The following is a 20,550-nucleotide window of genomic DNA, read 5'->3' as shown; positions in this document are numbered from 1 at the left end:
ACAGGGGTCAGGAGGCGCCGACCAAGTGGCGATTGAATGAGTCACTGCTCCCAGCGGGAGCCGTCCGTCCGGGCTCCTCTGGGCGCCTCGCATATTCTAAGGAGGAACACAAACAAGGTGCCTGTGCAAACAGCCCGTGGCCACGCCGGCCACTCTCTGCACAACCGAACTTGCTTCTTGTCCGCCAGCTCCTTGCTGGGGCTTGGAAGGGAGGCAGTCGCTGCGCACATGCGTGCGGCCGGCCGGGCCCACAGCCTCCCTGCGGCCCCTCAGGACGAGCCTTCCCTCTCTGGCCGCAGACGGACGTCCCTCCGGCCTGGCCCCGAGGGACCCCATCCATCCAGGTAACGGGCTGAGGCCGGGGAGGGATGTTATAGGGATGCTGCCCGCCCCGAGCCGGGGCTCTGAGCCCGGCTCCCAGAGGAGAAGCAACTTTCTAAAAAATAAAACTCAAAACACACACACACACACACACACACACACACACACACGCACACGCACGCCTGGGGTGACTGCAGAAGGGAAGGCAGATTGAAATGAACAGGGAAAATCATGCAGATGCGGAGGAAGGGTGGAGGCTGGAGGCGGACGGCCTCGGACCATGTGGACTGGACGGGCAAGGCCCCCCCTCCCCCCAGGCTGCCGCAGGGCTGAGGCGTAGGGGGCAGGCAGGCTCTCGACCCTGCGGTGGAGGGAGCCGGGAGGAGGGTGCACTTTCTTCCCACCCTGGAAGACACTCAGGTTTGCGGGGCCTTGAAGGGCTTTTCTCTGTCTGATTCCTTATCTTTAAAAAAAAAACCCAACTGAGATGCAATCGACTGGTAACATTGTGTTAATTTGATAGATGCAACTGTGTGCATCTGATACATGTGCTTATGACCTTCCGGCTGTGACGCTACATAATTACCTTTTCATTTTTGCATCGGGAAGGATTACGATCTAGGCCGTTAACCACCGTGAGCACTAAGTCGTGGGTTAGATCGCCTGCACTTATGCACCTTCTGGTTTGTGCCTTAGACTCCACGCCCCCAGGCCCCCTCAGGTCCTAGAAACCACCGCTTTGCGCTTTTTTTTCCCTCTTCTATTTTCTTAAAGTTTTGTCCGCTAACAGGAAGCCAGTCTGAAGCAAGTATGCAGGATTCTATAAAGGGCTGAGGTCGTTGGAATAATAATAATGATGATGAAGCTTTTGTAGAGTTAAATATCAGAATGTATTATGTGCAAAATAGGCTGAACGGGGCAGGGCCCCGGGGTGACTTAGTCTGAGCATCTAACTTCGGTGCAGGCCCTGATCTTGCGGTTGATGGGTTCGAGCCCCGTGTCGGGCTCTGTGCTGACAGCCCGGAGCCTGAAGNTCGAACCCACGAACCGCGAGATCATGACCTAAGCGAAAGTCGGACGCTTAACCGACTGAGCCCCCCAGGCGCCCCAAAACCATTCTTTTTATGAGTTTTCGGTAGCTGCTTTGAGGCTTCATTGATAGCATCCGATCGAATCAACGTTTCCCTCTCGATAGGCAGTTATTGTTTCACGTGTCAAATGCCGTTAGGACACCCCCCCTTGTTTCTTACAGGAAGGGCGACGGAGAAGACAACATGCCGTGTCTGGAGCACTCGTGGTAAGATGGAAACACGCGTCCGTCTTCGGTTTCCGCCTCCGCCTTCCTTCCCGCCCTCTCGCTCAGAGCGCATCGACAGACTGGTCTTGCCCACCTGGTAACCGATGATGGGGCGCAGGCCGCGGGGCTCAGGGGGATCTCGTTTGCTCCCGCTTTCCAGTCCGGGAGCGACCTGAAGGACATCTATGTCACTCTTCCCAACCGCACTGTCTGGTGGCCCGGGGAGCCCACTCTGCACATCGTCCCTGGAGGCTCAGATGCCCTGTTGACTTCATGGCGCCGGGAATTGGCACACTGCCCACGGTGGCTTCTGGAATCAGGAGGGTCTGCACAGAGGGCTCGGTTAAGGCATGATGGTGGTGGGAAAGGCACTACCCCCAGGTCAACTGTTCCTCCTCATAGGCCACCTCCAGGGGTCTCTGCCCTTGCCAGGAGTCCACGCCACCTCCGTGGACCCACTTCCCGCCAGGGATCAGAGAGCTGAAGACGCCAGTCTCTGGTAGTTTCACATTCATGCTCGAACACACGGCGGCTTTTTGTAGACCCAGAATCACCAGACGGCATTGGAAAGCTCTTGCCCTGACTCAGTGGTGCAGTCCNACATTAAAAAAAATTAAAAAAAGAAAACACAAAAAAGCCTTTCCCCCGTCACGGTATGAATTCTAATAACAGATTCCAGGACTTACCAAAAAAATGCTTACCGTTCAAATAAAAACCCAAGGGCACCTGGGTGGCTCAGTCAGTTGAGCATCCGACTTTTTTTTTTTTTAATGTTTTATTTATTTCTCAGAGAGAGAGACACAGAAGCCAAAACAGGCTCCAGGCTCTGAGCTATCAGCACAGAGCCCAATGCGGGGCTCGAACCCACAGACCATGAGATCATGACCTGAGCCGAAGTCGGGCGCTCAACCGACTGAGCCCCCCAGGTGCCCTAGAGCATCAGACTTTTGATTTCAGCTCAGGTCATGACCTCAAGGTTCATGAGTTCAAGCCCCATGTCAGGCTCTGTGCTAACAGTGCAGAGCCTGCTTGGGATTCTCTCTCTCCTTCTTTCTGTCTGCCCCTCCTGTATGCTCTGTCTATCAAAATAAATAAATTTAAAAAAATTTTTAATCCAGAATATGAATTGTTTTCAACATTAAAACAAACACCAAAGACCTAAGAATTGTGGTCAAACTCTTCCACAACGTGATGCTAATATCAAAGTCGCCCAGTGATGCCCTTAGAAGCGTCACCATTTGACTGGAAAGCAGCCGTAAGCTTTCGCTGGTGCCGTGTCTTGCAGGAAGTGGCTGGTTGTCACAGTCGGCGCGCTTGTGGGTTTGACGCCCTCGGCTTGCGGGGACTTACCTGGCTCCCGTCCCAACTTCCTTCTTCTCATGGCAGACGATCTCGGCATCGGCGACCTTGGCTGCTACGGTAACAACACCATCAGGCAAGGATCTGAGAACCGGTCCTCTGCATCTCGATGAAGACGCCGCTCACAAGGCGCCGAACCCTCGATGCGCGCGATCCAAACTTTGCCAGGACTCTGGGCACATCCTTGTCACAGCCACTAACCCCTCGCTCTTCCCTCACCCGCGCTAACCCCAGCTCAAATCCGTCCTACGTGTGACTCGTCCTTTCACTCCTAAACGTGGTTTCCATCAGCACAGTCCATGATGGGCAAAGTCCCCAAACTCAGTGCTGTTGCATCTAAGCCAAACACCAGGACTTCCTCACACTCCACTTCCATCCATCAGGTCAAGTCCATCCACTCACGCATGGCTTTTCCAGGGCCCCCCGCTGCAAAGCTCTGCTTCAGACACACAGATCCATGTCCCCATCACCCAACATGCCTCACCACACTCATCTGTCATCGCTAGCCCATCCCGCGCACAATGACCTCACTCCATCACCTGGGTCGAATTCTAACTGCCTTGTAGACCCAGCTCAGCCAACACCATGAAGCTTCGTCTGATTCCCACCCTCACATAGCAACGACAGTGCGCTGGTGCCATGAGGTTGAATTTTCAGCCCAAAACTGTGAGTTCCACGTGAGAAGGCATCCCGGGCCCCCCGTTCTGCATATTCTGTGGTGGCCATTTCCGTACCACCACCGGTACCGTGTTACAGAAGCTTAGTAGACAACATTGAATGGAGTTTATGTTTCTCTGATGGTTCACATGACATCCGAAGTTCTTGGCCATTCCCAAGAACACCTTGATGAGCTAAGTGATGATGGGCTGATCTTTCTATTAAATATGTTAAGTGATGATGGGCTGATCTTTCTATTAAATATGTTTAATAGAACAATGTTCTTACAGAACAACCAGCGTGTGTCTTCGCTCAGCAACAAAACTGTTGGTGTTTCCTTCCGTAGGACCCCAAATATTGACCGCCTGGCACGAGACGGTGTGATGCTCACCCAGCACCTCGCGGCCGCGTCAGTGTGTACCCCAAGCAGGGCTGCTTTCTTAACGGGCAGATACCCTCTCCGATCAGGTCTGTTCTCCCTCATGTCTAACTATGGCTCTGGAGAAGAGCCCGTGCCCTGTAACTCCTCTAACACAGATATTAATGCGTGGGTCCACTGGTATCGTGGGGAGAGAAGAATCTAATGGCCCCCGTAGTCTGAGCATCAGACTCAAGTCAGTAATAGGTATAGAGCCCTACAGATAATGAGCTGGCTTAGACAGGGTGTTAGAGTATGGAATGGACCAAAAGTATGAAATCTGTGTGATGTCCTTGGACCCCAAGGATGAGAAACATCCATATCAAGGGATATCTCCTTTGGTTAAAGCCAGTTGATTGTACATGTTAAGTGTATCTTGAAAGGCCTTCACAGCAACATCTAAACTAATGGACTCGTGTTTGAATAACTAGAGGTTGCCCTGGCCATGTGACACATCATCAGATGGACACTGCTGTATATGGGTGTCGGGGACCCTCTCATGACCCAGGGAAGAAGGAATCCTGGCCAACTTAAGCTGAAACAGCCCGCCATCTTTGTTTTGGCCACAAACCACATACGTTTCACTAGTCTCCCGCCGAACCAGACGAATTCTCCAAGTTTTGGAAAATCTCAGAATGAATTCTCCAAGCTCCCAAATGATGACAAGTGAGAACTACATTCATTCTTTGAACCACGTGGATCTTCCTTAGTAAAAATGAGATGCATTCACGTAAATGGTCTAGGAGCCATAGAGCATCTTCTAAGTCAGTGGTTCTCAACTGTATACTACAGAGCTTTAGAAAAAATATTGAACCTACATTTTTAAACACTTGTATCAATGGCTTGGATATGTCAGGGCCGGTATGAATTATATGCATGGCTCCCTGCCGTGCTGGTACATTCGAATCATCTGGGGCACGTTGCAACCCACCCCAAATTCTACCCCCCAACCAACTGAAATCGAAATCTCTGGGTTGATAACCAGATTTCAGAATATTTTGAAGCTTCTCAAATGATTCCAAAGTGCAGACCAGTCTGAGAACCCCCGGATTATATCAGGAGTCTGGTAAAATTATAAAACCAGTATTGATGCCCCTTCCTCTGTCATTTTATTCTCCTTGTGTTTATAACCTTCACACAGCAGGACAATAAGTGTTCTCGCTAAATTTTCCATTAATTTTTCACCGCCTATTAAATGAAAAATTAATCATAATGATTAATGTCGATGTGTGATGGTGATATTTCTTTGAAAATGATTCCTCACAGGTATGGTTTCCAGTAATGGTTACCGTGTTCTTCAGTGGGCCGGAGCAGCTGGAGGGCTTCCGGCCAATGAGACAACTTTTGCAAAGATATTAAAAGAGAGAGGCTATGCCACTGGCCTAATAGGTATGTATGTTCTTTAAGTATTAATCACATTACTTTTATTTGGAGAGTATATTCAACCAAAATGCTTGGGAATCAAATGGTCGTGTCGCACTGGGTTCGTCCACCAGACAGAAAGCTCCATGCATGCAGGCATGAACTTATGGTCTGCAGGTTGCCTAGTGCAAAGTAGATGTCAAGAAATAATCAGCTTAATGAAACACCTAGCATGTCATTTTATGCGCTGACACACCATGATAAACAAAATTAGAAAAATTTTTTCGAATGTCACCAAATTGCCAATAATTTCCATAATGTTGTTTCCCCTAAAGTCTACATAGAAATGTGCCTGCACTGCTGGGAATTTACCCAAGGGATACAGGAGTGCTGATGCACAGGGGCACATGTACCCCAATGTTCATAGCAGCACTCTCCACAATAGCCAAACCATGGAAAGAGCCTAAGTGTCCATCAACGGACGAATGGACCAAGAAGATGTGGTTTATCTATACGATGGAATACTCCATGGCAATGAGAAACAATGAAATCTGGCCACGTGTAGCAACACGGATGGACCTTGAGGGTGTTATGCTGAGCGAAATAAGTCAGGCAGAGAAGGACAGATACCATATGTTTGCACGTATAGGAGGATTAGGAGGAACTTAACAGAGGACTGTGGGGGAGAAGAAGGGGGGAAATGATGGGGGAGACGGAGAGAGGCAAACCATGAGAGACTCTTGAATGCTGAGAACAAACTGAGGGCTGATGGGGGTGGGGGAGAGGGAAAGGGGGGTGATGGGCATGGAGGAGGGCACTTGTGGGCATGCGCACTGGGTGTTATATGGAAACCAACTTGACAATAAACTATTTGTAAAAAAAAAAAGGAAAAGAAAAATTAAAAATTAAAAATTGTAACTTGAAAAAAAAAAAAAGAAATGTGCCTGCAAAGCTTAGTACTTCCCTCTCTGCTTCCATAAATAGCATGTTTACCTTTCTGTATGTCAGCTGACCATGGCATGCATAGAATGAAGTACAACTAAGGACAGTAGTCTCTTGAGAGGGTACCAAGCTGTCACTGTCATTATCACCTTATACTGATAATTGTTATTAACAGCACTATTTATTGGTCATAAACAGCAAGGACTACCTGATACCCTACATCTCAAATCTGATAGGCTCTTTATCGTTTTTCGGGATGGGGGGTCTATCCATATGGAACATTCCTTGGAAAATTGCATGAGGTTTTCTGCATGGGAGACACCTTTTGGGGTGGTGGGAAGATGCACAGGCCTCTTTATCAACACCCTAGTAGCGACAGTAGAGAAGCTAAACACCTGCCTTTGATTGAACTTGAAAGTTGTGCTCCATAGAACCTAATGTCCACCATGACCTTGACCACCATTACAGTGGTTAAATCAAGAGAGGGGCAATCCCAACATCAAGAAATCTTTTACCCACTGTCTACAACAGATTGCATTTTCCTGAGCAGTTGGAGCACTCTGTGCCTTCCTCATTGACCTACCACAGGCCTTTGCAAATTCAGGTGCAGTAGACTGAATAACGGTCATCAGAGACATCCTATCCTACATGCTGGAGGCTGAAACTATTACCTTCAATGGAAAAAGGGTCTTCGCAGGTATTTTTAAATTAAGGATCTTGAGACGATGAGATTGTTATGAATGACCCACGTGGGTCTTATATACAAGGGCATGTGTCCTTTAAAGAGAGATATAAGGAGATCCATGACACAGAAGGGGAGAAGGCAGTGTGGTCAGAGGCAGAGATGGGAGGGATATGATCACAAGTCAAGGAACGGTTGATTTCCAGAAGACAGAAGATAGAAGAGAAGGAAAGATAGGAAAGAAAAGACAGGAAAAATAGAAGAGATAGAAAATAGACGAGGCAGGAAAGAGGCTCCCGTGGACGCTACAGAAGGAGCACGGCCCTGTCACACCTTGATTTTGGGCTCCTGGCCTCAGAGCCACGAGAGCCCAAATTCCCATTGCTTCAAGCAACCACGAATACGCCAATTAGTGGCAGCAGCTTAGGGAACAACACTGCACGTAATGCTGCCACACAGGGTCCAGGTCCATTTGTGTTCAAATAGCAGTGAACACTGCTCACACCCCTCTGCCTCCCTGCCCTTTGCTGGCTCCCAGCAGAGCAGTGGGATGTGGCTGGCTCACAGGACCTACTAACCAACGACTGGCTATGCATCACACAGGCATACTTTTGCCTTTCAGGAAAATGGCATCTGGGTCTCAACTGTGAATCTTCCAATGACCACTGCCACCACCCGCTCAACCACGGATTCGACCACTTCTACGGAATGCCGTTTTCCCTGATGGGAGATTGCATCCACTGGGAACTGTCAGAGAAGCGTGCAGGCATGGAGCGGAAGCTCAACGTCTGCTTCCAAATCGTGGCCTTTGCTGCCCTCACGCTCACCGCTGGGAAACTCACCCACCTGACGTCAGGCTCATGGACTCCAGTCATCTGGTTGACCCTTGCTGCCATGTTGCTCTTCACCACCTCATACTTCCTGGGTGCCCTGATCGTTCATGCAGACTGCTTCCTGATGAGAAACCACACCATCACTGAGCAGCCCATGCGCTTTCAAAGGACGACATCTCTTATTCTCAAAGAGGTCTCGTCCTTCCTCCAAAGGTGAGCATCCAAGGGTTAGCTTCCTCCTAGAGCTCTGGTCCATGATGAAAATGCATTTGAAAAAGTCGTTTTCAGCAACGGGGATAAGAATAGTGAAATCACCCTAGCCCAGGCCAGAAAGATGTTTTTGGTAAAATGTGTCATAGACGATGTTCAGTTGAGCCCCACTTGAGCCAGTCCCATAAAGTAGGCACCCACTGACCACCACAGGCCGTATTTACCTAACAAACGGAAACACCCGTAGATTCGCAATAAACTCTAAGTATGTTTAAAGCTCTATCATCAGAATTTCGTTGTCCTTTTGCTAAATTGATGCTAAATGTGAATTTGAGTAAAAAGCAACTTACTGTGTCAGAGCCTAGAGGGACCTGATGAAAAGCTACACCAAACAGAGGTGGTTCTATGCTCCCCAAGCGTGTTCCAGTAAAGTGGGGGACAGTACTGAACCCCATTTCACCTGGTGGTGATGAGGTTGTGATCACAGAAGTGCCTAACGTGAGTCTGAAATGATGCTGATAGTTACAGTTGACCTTCAACAACATAGGGGTGTGGAGATGCCCACACCAGGTGCTGATGAAAATCATGTGTAACTTTGACTTCCCCAAAACTTAACTGTTAATAGCCTCTTGTTGACTTACTAATCACGTGAATAGTAGATCAACACATCGTTTGGATGCTATATGTATTCTACGCAGTGTTCTTACAATAAAGTGAGCTAGGGGAGCCCATATGTCTCATGGTCAGTAGACTATGTGGCTCTTGATCCTGGAGTTGTGAGTTCGAGCCCCATGTTGGGTGTAGAGATTACTTAAACATAACATCTTCTTCCAAAACAAGTGGGCTTAAGAGCATTAAAAAGAAAGCCAGGAGCACTTANTTTGGATGCTATATGTATTCTACGCAGTGTTCTTACAATAAAGTGAGCTAGGGGAGCCCATATGTCTCATGGTCAGTAGACTATGTGGCTCTTGATCCTGGAGTTGTGAGTTCGAGCCCCATGTTGGGTGTAGAGATTACTTAAACATAACATCTTCTTCCAAAAAAAGTGGGCTTAAGAGCATTCAAAAGAAAGCCAGGAGCACTTAGCTGACTCAGTCAATAGAGCATGTGACTCTTGATCTCAGGGTTGTGAGTTCAAGCCCCAGGTTGGATGTAGAGATTACTTAAAAGGAAAACCTTAAAAAAAAAAGAAAAAGAAAAAGAAAATCGAATATGCAATATCACTTTATTCTGTACGCTAAGGATTGAGGTGGAAACCTATTTTGACATAATTGAATTTGAATGAAATACGTAATGGAATTAAATAAACCCAGCCACCTGGAATTCTCTTACCTTCAGTTCCAGAGGTATATATACCTACAAATTGNCTGACTCAGTCAATAGAGCATGTGACTCTTGATCTCAGGGTTGTGAGTTCAAGCCCCAGGTTGGATGTAGAGATTACTTAAAAGTAAAACCTTAAAAAAAAAAAAAAAGAAAAAGAAAATCGAATATGCAATATCACTTTATTCTGTACGCTAAGGATTGAGGTGGAAACCTATTTTGACATAATTGAATGAAATACATAATGGAATTAAATAAACCCAGCCACCTGGAATTCTCTTACCTTCAGTTCCAGAGGTATATATACCTACAAATTGATAAAAATCAAGAAAAAAAATGTGTGTAACATCAGTGCCATTTGTTAAGTGTCTTTATATATTTTTGAGAGAGAGAACCCTCAAGAGAGGGTCAGAGACAAAGAAGGGGAGATGATCTGAAGTGGGCTCTGTGCTGACAGCAGAGAGCCCGACGCGGGGCTCGAACTCACAAACCATGAGATCGTGACCTGAGCCAAAGTCAGATGCTCAACCAACTGAGCCCCCCAGGCGCCCCTCAGCAGACTCTAGAAGGGTAACGTCATCACATTAAAGACTAGCAGATACACTTCTTTAAGGACATGACAATCCAGATCCGTATTTTGCATCTTCCAGGACCTCAATCTCTGCTTTCCATAAAAGTAAACCCAGTCACTGTTATTTATTCTCAGAAACAAGCAAAGACCTTTCCTCCTCTTTGTCTCCTTTCTGCACGTGCACACCCCTCTGATCACCACCGAGAAATTCCGCGGGAAGAGTGCCCATGGGCTGTACGGGGATAACACGGAAGAGATGGACTGGATGCTGGGTAAGTGAGTCCCTTTTCCCGGTGAAAACGGGACAGTTGGGCCTCTGAAAACAGTAGCAGGAAAAGAGATTAATCCAGACTAAAGACGGAAGAGGCGGTGTGAACAGTGCGATCTCCTCGAACGGGAAGGCTGTAAGCGATTAGAGCCTTTTCCTCTCTCCGATTAGAGCCTTTTCCTCTCTCCGATTGCTTTGTTTCTTCTCACCACGCCGTCTTAGGTGGGTTGATTTTGGATTTTCCCCCAGGAGAACATAGCTTAAAATCCACGTGGGGTAGGATTGTCTTTGCCATGTTCCCCCAGTGCCTCCCCTGGGTTTGGAACGATACCTGGAATGACAGAAAGGGCACATTTGTTGAGTGAGTACATGGAGAGAGACGCACAGACACTTCCACGCTCCTCTCACAAGGAGTTGGGTCCCCTCGGGCCGACGTGCTGGTGGACAGAATAAGGAGAATCAGAGATTTTAAGAGAAAACATACTTTAAGAAATCCACCGGAAACATCACCTTGGAGGGAAATGTAATGACTTGAGTCAATGTTGGACAAAATGGTGGAAGCTGAGAGACCTGTGGGCAAAGATCGATGTCACATCACATCCCCCGTGGGGCTTCATGATGCCGTTTTCTCCAGGACAAACTCACTCACCATCGCCGCTACAGTCCTTGTGTGGAAGACACGAAGAATGACTGGAAAGTCAAGAGTCGGATGTTCAAGCAACTGAGCCCCCACTCGCCCTAGATATTGGGTGTTTAAACGATATTCGCCAGGTCACGAGGGGAGGAAAAATCTGTTAAATGAATACCTGTGCAGATGCATGTGATCAAACACTTATCGAGGGATAAAATGTGAAATTCTACAGTACAGAGTTAAGAAGGCCCTAAGTCCATCAAGATAAGAAACTCCTAAGAAACACTGAAAGAATCTTTGCTACGGCTTCAGTGCCTCTGTGTTCCAATTTCAAACACAATCAAAGCACCGTATGATCATTTTTCAAGTGAAAATGATTGGGCTCATGTACGAGGTGGAGGACAAGGGATTTTTAGGCCAGGGAAACTATTTTGTCAGTTACTACGGTGCTGCATACATGGTATTGTGCATTTCCCCAAATCTTCAGAATGGACAACACCGAGACTGAACCACAGTATAAACTAGACTTTGGTTAATAATAGTTTACCAGGGGGCACCTGGCTGGCTCAGTCGGTGAAGCATCTGACTCTTCATCTCAGCTCAGGTCATCACTCACAGCTGGTTGGGTCTAAGCCCCGTGTCAGGCTCTGTGCTGACAACGTGGAGTCTGCTTGGGATTCTGTCTCTCTCCCTCCCTCTGCCTGTCCCCTGCACGTGATCAATCAGACACTCTTTCTCTCTCTCAAAATAAACAAACTTAAAAAAAAAAGGATTTATCAATATTACTCATCGATACAACTCAACTTATCTATAAAACCTAAAGTTGTTCTAAAAAATAAAATCTATCCACTAAAGGAACGGGGTTCAATAGAATCACAAATTTAAATACATTATCCAAAACAAAGTGACTGAAGACAAAGAAATGGCTGAACTGGGAATCGAAAAGAGAAAAAGAGAAACAAAAATAGCGACATGGTTAATTGAAAACTGATTGTGCTCTATCAAACCTATTAAAATAGAGATTGTCAGACTGAATGACAAAAACAAGACCCAACCCAAAAGAGATACTGGTTAAATATAAAGATGTAGATAAGGTAAAAGAAAAACATAGCCAACAATGGGATTTCTTTGGGGCCATAGTCAACCTCATGACCCAGTTCACATGGCAATGCAGCTTGGAAGTTTTGTCTATTGTTAGAAATAAAATAACATGACTCTTCTTAACCAATTTTTTTAAAAATCCCATGAACGTTGTGAATCGCATCAGCTGTAAGATTCCCTGTTGAGGTAACTGTAAGAAGCCTTGACTGCACTTGTAAACTATTCCTCATTAATGTCTATACATCTCCAATGCCATTGTCTGCCTTCTTCTTAGACCCTCTCGGTCTTTCTTTTTTTCCTTCTCTCCCTTTATCTTAAATTTTTTTAAATGTTTATTTATTTTTGAGAAAGAGAGAGGGAGGAAGGGAGGGAGAGAGTGAGGCAGAGAGAGGGAGACACAGAATCCAAAGCAGGATCCAGGCTCCAAGCTGTCAGAGTTTGACGTGGGGCTTGAACCTACAAACCATGAGATCATGACCTGAGCCGAAGTCAGATGCTTAACCAACTGAACCACCCAGGCACCCTATTTTTTAACTGAAGTATGGTTGACTCTATAATCTTCTTTTGCCTCCTTTTTAAAATTTTTGCTATTTGGGGCTCCTGGGTGGCTTAGTCAGTTAAGCGTCCGACTTTCGCTTGGGTCATGGTCTCGCGGTTCGTGGGTTCGAGCCCCGCGTCGGGCTCTGTGCTGACTGCCGGCTCGGAGCCTGGAGCCTGTTTCAGAGTCTGTGTCTCCCTCTCTCTCTGACCCTCCCCTGCTCACGCTGTCTCTCTCTCTCTCCTAGAAATAAATAAAACATTAAAAAAAATTTAAAATTTTTGCTATTTGGCGGGCACCTGGGTGGCTTAGTCGGTTAAGCATGTGACTTCGGCTCAAGTCATGAAATCGTATTCCGTGGTTTTGAGCCCTGCATCAAGCTCTGTGCTGACAGCTCAGAGCCTGGAGCTGCTTCAGATTCTGTGTCTCCCTCTCTCTCTGCCCTTTATCTGCTCATGCTCTGCCTCTCTGTCTCTCGAAAATAAATAAAACCATAAAAAAACCATTAAATTTTTGCTATTTTTTCCCTATGCAATATATACCCTGCAGCTTGCATACAACTTTTTGGAAACAGAATGGGGTGTATCTAAGAGTACATATGAATCTTGGGTCAGTGATGCTCAAAACAGCATGACTACACAGGTACTTGCTCCTATTATGTGCTAATACTAAAGGCTTACTCTCATGGAGAGGTCCAAGATACTCAAACACACACAGACGACTTTGGTTTAAAATAGTCTTCCATTTTGACTGGATCAAATGCCCTCTGTTCTCTGCAGGGAAGATCGTGGATACTTTGGACATGGAAGGTTTGACCAACAGCACCCTCGTTTATTTTACATCGGATCATGGGGGAGCTTTAGAGTCTCAACTCCGAAACGACCAATATGGCGGCTGGAATGGAATCTATAAAGGTAGAGAGAGTCCCAGATCCTTGCGTTTGGTCTGTATCTCCACCCTACAACTCCCCAACCCTTCCCTGGGAATGGGGCCATCCACGTCAAGAGAGTCCCCAGGGACCTTGCTTTCCTGTTCAGGAAAGTATAATTTGTCACACTGGAACTTGATTTTTTTTCTTTCGCACAACGCTGTGACTTTGGGTGTAACCATCACCACCTCTTAACTCCAGAACATGGTCGTCTCCTCAAAAAGGAAACTCAGTACCCACGTGCGGTCATTCCCGAGTTCTTCCCGAGTTATCACCAACTTATTTCTTTCTCCGTTTCCCTACTGGAACCATTTCATATAAATGGTGTCACGCCATACATGGTCCTTCTTTTTTTTTTTTTTTTAATAGTTTATTGTCAAATTAGTTTCCACATAACACTCAGTGCTCATCCCCACAAGTGCCCTCGTCCATGCCCCTCCCCCGTCCCCCCACATCCATCAGTCCTCAGTTTTTGTCAGCATTCAAGAGTCTCTCATGGTTTGCCTCTCTCCCTTTCCCCCACCATTTCCGCCCTTCTTCTCCCCCTTGGTCCTCCGTCTTTCACTGAGCACGATGTCTTCCGGATTCATCTGCATTGTGCCATATGTCAGTGCTGCGTTCCTTTTCGGGCTGAGTAAGTTTCTGTTATATGGAGGGACCACGGTTTTTAATTTTTTAGTTTTTATTTATTTTTGAGAGCCAGAGCATGAGTTGGGGAGGGGCAGAGAGAGACACACACACAGAATCTGAAGCAGCTCCGGGCTCTGAGCTGTCAGCACAGAGCCCGACTCGAGCCTTGAACTCATGAACTATGAGATCATGACCTGAGCCGAAGTTGGATGCTTAACCGACTGAGCCACTCAGGTGCCCCTGGAGGGGCCACGGTTTGATTATCCGTTCGTGAAGAGAGGGACTCAGGAATTACGCAATGGAGCCAAGAAAGGTGGGTACCCATGGCGGCCACATCATTTGCAGAGTAGAATTCTATCGGTTATAGACATGTCATTATCAGATGTACCCCCAAGATTGTAAAACGCGCTGCCAAAAAACCCTGGCATAATCACATTCTTTTCTTTTCTGTTCGTCTTTACCCACAGGTGGTAAAGGGATGGGGGGCTGGGAAGGCGGCATCCGCGTCCCTGGCATCTTCCGGTGGCCTGGGGTGCTGCCGGCCGGCCGAGTGATCCACGAGCCCACCAGCCTGATGGATGTCTTCCCCACCGTGGTGCATCTGGGGGGCAGTGAGGTGCCCCAGGACAGGTACACAACAGCCCAAGGAAACTCAAACAGCTCAATTTTGCACACAGACAAATGCGTATGTGAAGTATCATTATCACATTTGCACTGCGTAACGTGCCCATGAAATCAGTGTCTTGGAAAACACTCCAGGCTCCCCGTTACTAATGACTGGGATCAGCCACCCCCTTCATTTTATATGTAGAATGTTTATTTCCCTTCTCCTGATCCTTAACTGGAGCCATTTTATTATGGTGGTCATTGAAAAATCTAAATATTCATCACAGGGCATTACTTTTCATGTGTGGTGTGGTAGAGATTTTGTATCAATTCTGAATTTTTGTCTTAAAAATCATAGAGAGTTTTTGGGGAAATAGGAAATAAAATTATTTCGGGGCGCCTGGGTGGCTCAGTCAGTTAAGCGTCCAACTTTGGCTGAGGTCATGATCTCACAGTTTGTGAGTTTGAGCCCCACGTCAGGCTCTGTGTTGACAGCTCGGAGCCTGGACCCTGCATCAGATTCTGTGCCTTCCTCTCTCTCTCTGACCCTCCCCTGCTCATGCTGTCTCTCTCTCTCTCTCTCTCTCTCTCAGAAATAAATAAAACATTAAAAAAATAAAATTATTTCATAATCTAATTATGTATATAATCATATCATCCTAATTATGCAAAAATATAATAATAAATATATGATTCTCAGACAATCGTAAATTGTATGATATATATCATCTCAATCTATCTAGATCTTTTCTAGATATGTAGATTTAGATATATGATATAGATACATTTTCCATATTTTATACATATTTGTGTAAATACATATATATTTAGAAATCTTTCTGAATAGACAAAACTTTAATGCCTTCATGGTATTTTCTTTCAACCATCCCCTTATAATTTTTAGAAAAAAATGTTTTCTTTTTTTTCCACAATTTTTTTTCACTAAAACATTTTCGCTTAAAAAAAAAATACTGTCTTATCATGTAACTATCTGTCATGATTACCTCCTTAGTAAGAATCCCATCGAAGGTGAATTCCTAGTCAAAAGATATGGCTGTTTATAGGTAAATGTCTTGATACATTTTGTCAAATTGTTCCTTAGGAATCCGTACCAGCCAGGTGTGACATGTCTATTTTTTTTATATTTTTATTTATTTGTAGGAGTGAGAGAGAGAGACAGCGTGAGCAGGGGAGGGTCAGAGAGAGAGGGAGTCACAGACTGAAACAGGTTCCAGGCTCTGAGCTGGCAGTCAGCACAGAGCCCGACGCGGGGCTCGAACCCACGAACGCGCGATCATGACCCAAGCGAAAGTCGGACACTTAACTGACTGAGCCACCCAGGCGCCTCTCGACATGTCTATTTTAAAACAGAACTAAAACAAGTACAAATTTTGTGCAGGAAATTTATATAAAAGTACTCACATATGCCTATACAAATATACATATATGTGTGTTATAATTTCCACTGTTTTACCACTAGGGAGGTTGAATATTTCATACCTTTACTCAACATCCTGTTTTGTCTTTCCTTGCATTGAATATCATCTCTCTGGTTGATTTTTTTTCCTAACTGGGTGCTAATTTTGAAATTAATTTATAATTTATCATTTTCTCTAAAACCAAAAATTTGTCTAACATCTATACTGCAAATGTGTTTCGCTAGATGGTAAAATAAATCTGCCCATATAATGTATATATTTATATATTACATATGTATGTGTGTATATATATGGATATATAAAAAGATATACACATGTATTTATGTGTATATATATATGCACACAGAACCAGTACCATATAGTATATATATGTGTGCGTATATATAAGAATATATATAAAGAGGGGCGTCTGGATGGCTCAGTCGGTTAAGCGTACGACTTCGGCTCAGGTCATGATCTCACCGTTTGTGAGTTCGAGCCCCGCGTCGGGCTCTGTGCTGACAGCTCAGAGCCTGGAGCCTGCTTCGGATTCTGTGTTCCCCCCTCTCTGCCCCTCCCCTGCTCATGCTGTCTATCTCTCAATAATAAAAAAAAAAAATTAAAAAAAAGAATATATATAAAGATATACGTGTGAGTTTATGTGTGTAGAAACACAATAAAGAACATTAGTCAAATGAGAGCAAAATATCCCCTTCTCACGGGCACCTGTAAAAATCTGTCCTCAGTATTGATGATTTACATCTGACACACAAGATTCTGAAAAGTAATGAAAACAATTGAAAAAAAAATCAAGAAGGGTCACTGCACTTTTCCACAAGGGCATTCGATTCCGTCAGGTGTGGGGAACGTCAACGGTCCAGGACGTTCACACAACTTTACCGCGTAGCGCGCGGCAGGCCAGTCGCCAAGAAACGCGGAGCTGCTTCCCACCCTGAAGCCCGTGACACGTCACCAGGACATACACAAACCAGGGCGCGCTCCAGACGGGGCCACGGTTCTCAGTCTTGGGGAAGAACACGCCGTGTGTCTCAGGGCTTGGACCGAATACAGAATGAAAGCAAACATGCATTTCGCTGAATCTTCAGCTCATATTTGCAGCTATCAAGGGCGGGCAGGTAAGGGCTGGGCCCTTGGTGACGTGTGCAAAGAATGGGGGTGCCTGTCCGATGCCTCCCTCTTCGCGGGAAGGCTCACACGTGCCTTCCGTGCACCCTTTCCACGGCCCTGAGTCTCTGTGCCCTGTGTCCGCAGGGTGATCGATGGCCGGGACATGCTTCCCTTGCTGCTGGGGACCACAGAGCACTCGGCTCACGACTTCCTGCTGCATTACTGCGAGAATTTTCTGCACGCGGCCCGCTGGCACCAACGTGACGGTGAGTTGTCTGGATGCCGGAGCCGCATCTCGGCTGTGCGTCACCCAAGCCCTTCGGGGTGCAAGCTGTCAGGCGCCTTCTCACCATAGGAGCACTGTTTAGGGGGGTTTTGTACGGCTTTCCTGAGCACACGTGTTCTAATCCGCCTCTCGCCTTCGAAGCCCGAGCTCTTAACCTGCATTGGTTTCCACCTTTCCCATCCACCTTACCTCTTTTTAAAAATTTTTTAACTTTACCCATTTTTGAGAGAGACAGACAGACAGACAGCATGAGCAGGGGAGGGTCAGAGAGAAAGGGGGAGACACAGAATCTGAAGCAGCTCCAGGCTCTGAGCCGTCAGCGCAGAGCCCGACGCGGGGCTTGAACTCGTGACCTGTGAGTTCATGACCAAAGTTGGATGCCTAACTGACGGAGCCACCCAGGCGCCCCCACATGTATATATTTTTAAAGTGTTTATTATTTATGTATTTATTTATTTTAATTTTTAAATTTATTTTTGNAGAGAGAGAGGGGTGGGGGGGGGACGGGGGACCCGAAGAAGGCTCTGCACTGACAGCAGCGAGCCCCAGGTGGGGTTCAAATCCATCAGCTGTGACATCATGACAGAAAAAGTCACTTCACCAGCGGAACCACACAGGCATCCCTAGACCTTTTTTCTTTAAACATCCCTCCCTTTTCATCCATTCTTTTCAATAGTATTCGAATCTGCTATGGCTCACATTGCTACATTTTTGGGGCTTTTTTTAAATGCATATTACACATTTCATTTCCTTTTTTTCTTAAATTTTTAAATGTTTTTATTTATTTCTGAGAGAGAGAGAGAGAGAGAGAGAGAGACAGCGTGAGCAGGGGAGGGTCAGAGAGAGAGGGAGACACAGAATCCGAAGCAGCTCCAGGCTCTGAGCTGTCAGCACAGAGCCCGACGCGGGGCTCGAACCCATGAACCGTGAGGTCATGACCTGAGCCGAAGTCGGACGCTTAACCGACTGAGCCCGCCGGGCGCCCCATTTCCTTTCCTTTTTGAGGGCTCGCATTGCCGTTGCGCCGTGAAGTCCAGTCTATCACCCCGCACGCCCAGTATGGATAACCACGTCCAGTGTTTGCACTTGTTCTTTTACGTTGCGGGGGCTGCCCCGTGACTGACGCCTCATCTCCCACTAACTGGGCCAATATCCCAATGTTTGGTCAAGGGCAGTAGATGGGGACCGCATTCCCAAAGCTCAAGCCTCCTCAACGGCACCCCGACCGGGTTTCCAGAATCATCCACTGGTCACGCTCCGTGCACGAGCCCTTCGGCCCGTGCTGAAAGCCAATCCAAGACCAGGCCTTGCACACTCGTCAGAACAAAGTCCCCTTGTGCGATGAGCCAGCCCCTCCCCGTCTCTGAGAACACTCAACAGGGGCATCCGATTCCCACCCGACTGGCTCGCTCTTGACATTCAGATGCCATGTTAGCTTCCGAGCAAGGCTTTCCCGAGGCAGACAACCCCCCCCCCCCACTTCCTGCGTCTTCTCCGTGCGCTCAGCACGGTTGCTCAAGTAGAGCAGCGGACGACCTTTAATGAGCACGTGATTGCTGCTATTCCCTTTCGCCCTGGAAACAGAGACACCTGAGGGTGCCTGTCCCCACGTCACGGGTGAGCCGCGAGGTCACCGTTAAGTGCGCAGAGGCAGACAGAGGCCAGAGATTGGAATCACAGGGTGTGCGTGTCCTAACACCAAGCCCCCACGTCCCGGCCTGCGCCCCACATCCCAGGACACCGGCCCTGATCCTGAGCCTCTCCATCCCTGGTCCTTGGGTTAGTGACACACACAGTTTCCCCAGCTCACTGTAGGGATCCGAGCGTGGGGGCCTCCGTCCCAGAGCAGGGAGCCCCGAGGGCAGGAGGCTGGTGCACACACCTCCCGGTCGGTCCTTCCCTTCCCAAGTCCCTTCCGGAGGCAGCTGGGCCCGGTGCCTTCCCAGAGGAAGGCTGTTTCCTGTAGCTCGCTCTTCCTTTCCTCTCTCTCTCCCTTCTTCTCCCCTCCCTCCCTTCCTCCCTGCCTTTCCCAGCTGCCCAGGGCCGTGGAGGAAGCTTCCGGAGAAGAGCGATTGCCACTGCACGGCTCTGGGCGTCTTGCCTCGAACGTGCTACCGCACGAGGAACTCACTCCTTCACAACCAGCTTTATGGAGCGGCAACTCGCTCTTCGCTCGGGGCAGGACGCCACAGCCTGGGGGCTCATGAGCCACAGACACTGACCTCTCACAGTTCCGGGGGGCTGCTCGGGGGTGGCAGCCGGCGCCTTCTCTCCCTGTGCTCACGTGCTGCAGAGAGACGGGAGGGGGCTCTGTCCTGAGTCTTAGAAGAGCTCTCAGCCCGCTCTCAAGGGCTCTGCCCTCGGGACCTGTGAACCTCCCACTGCGTCCTGAGGCCACCCCATTGGGGGTCAGGGCTGCAATTATCAATTCGGGGGGGGGACACATGCATTCAGTCCGTAACATTCACATACCGTGAATAAATTCACTCTCTTAAAATGTACAGCTTGGGAGCATTTAGCACATCCGCTGTGTTGTGCAAACATCATCTGTACCTACGTCCAGAGTCCAGAACACTCCGTCCCCCGCACAGACCCGGCCCCATGAGCGCTCGCTCTGCATCCCCATCCATAGCGCCCGGCATCCGCTCGTCCGTCGACTTTTCTCTCCGTGGACTTGCGTGTCCTGAACGTGCTCATCATTATTTCACAGATGCTTGGGCTCCTCCGCATCAATCCATCCGTGTCCACACCAACCCGACCCCTTCTCCACGTCAGCCTCTGAGATTCTTGTCCTTCCCTCAGGAGGAAGACTATGGAAAGTCCACTACACGACGCCGGTGTTCCAGCCACGCGGGGCGGGCGCCTGCTACGGGAAGGCGGTGTGCCCCTGCTCCGGGGACCGAGTCGCCCATCACCAGCCACCTTTGCTCTTCGACCTGTCCAGAGACCCTGCTGAGGCCCACGCCCTGACGCCGGACACGGAGCCCTCCTTTCAGCAGGTGATGGACGCGGTGGCCCGGGCCGTGGCACGGCACCGA

General features: G+C 47.8%; 1 protein-coding gene across 1 annotated transcript in view; it reads left to right on the top strand.

Moving 5' to 3' along the window:
* Positions 1-157: 157 nt before the first annotated feature.
* Positions 158-20,550, top strand: part of ARSL (arylsulfatase L) — a 23,731-nt gene continuing 3,338 nt past the window's right edge. The window contains exons 1-11 of the mRNA XM_077754733.1: positions 158-344; positions 1,574-1,618; positions 2,904-3,053; positions 3,981-4,102; positions 5,319-5,441; positions 7,661-8,084; positions 10,114-10,250; positions 13,296-13,430; positions 14,542-14,704; positions 17,371-17,492; positions 20,315-20,549. Of these exons, the coding sequence (XP_077610859.1) occupies positions 229-344; positions 1,574-1,618; positions 2,904-3,053; positions 3,981-4,102; positions 5,319-5,441; positions 7,661-8,084; positions 10,114-10,250; positions 13,296-13,430; positions 14,542-14,704; positions 17,371-17,492; positions 20,315-20,549 (1,772 nt within the window). The 5' untranslated portion in view covers positions 158-228. The remainder of the gene's footprint in view (positions 345-1,573; positions 1,619-2,903; positions 3,054-3,980; positions 4,103-5,318; positions 5,442-7,660; positions 8,085-10,113; positions 10,251-13,295; positions 13,431-14,541; positions 14,705-17,370; positions 17,493-20,314; position 20,550) is intronic.

This window comes from Crocuta crocuta, unplaced genomic scaffold (genome assembly GCF_008692635.1).
Source record: "Crocuta crocuta isolate KB4526 unplaced genomic scaffold, BGI_CrCroc_1.0 scaffold221, whole genome shotgun sequence".
Taxonomy (NCBI): Eukaryota; Metazoa; Chordata; class Mammalia; order Carnivora; family Hyaenidae; genus Crocuta; species Crocuta crocuta.
The sequence above is the reverse complement of the archived record's forward strand: the minus strand, read 5'-3'. Positions and strand labels throughout refer to the sequence as shown.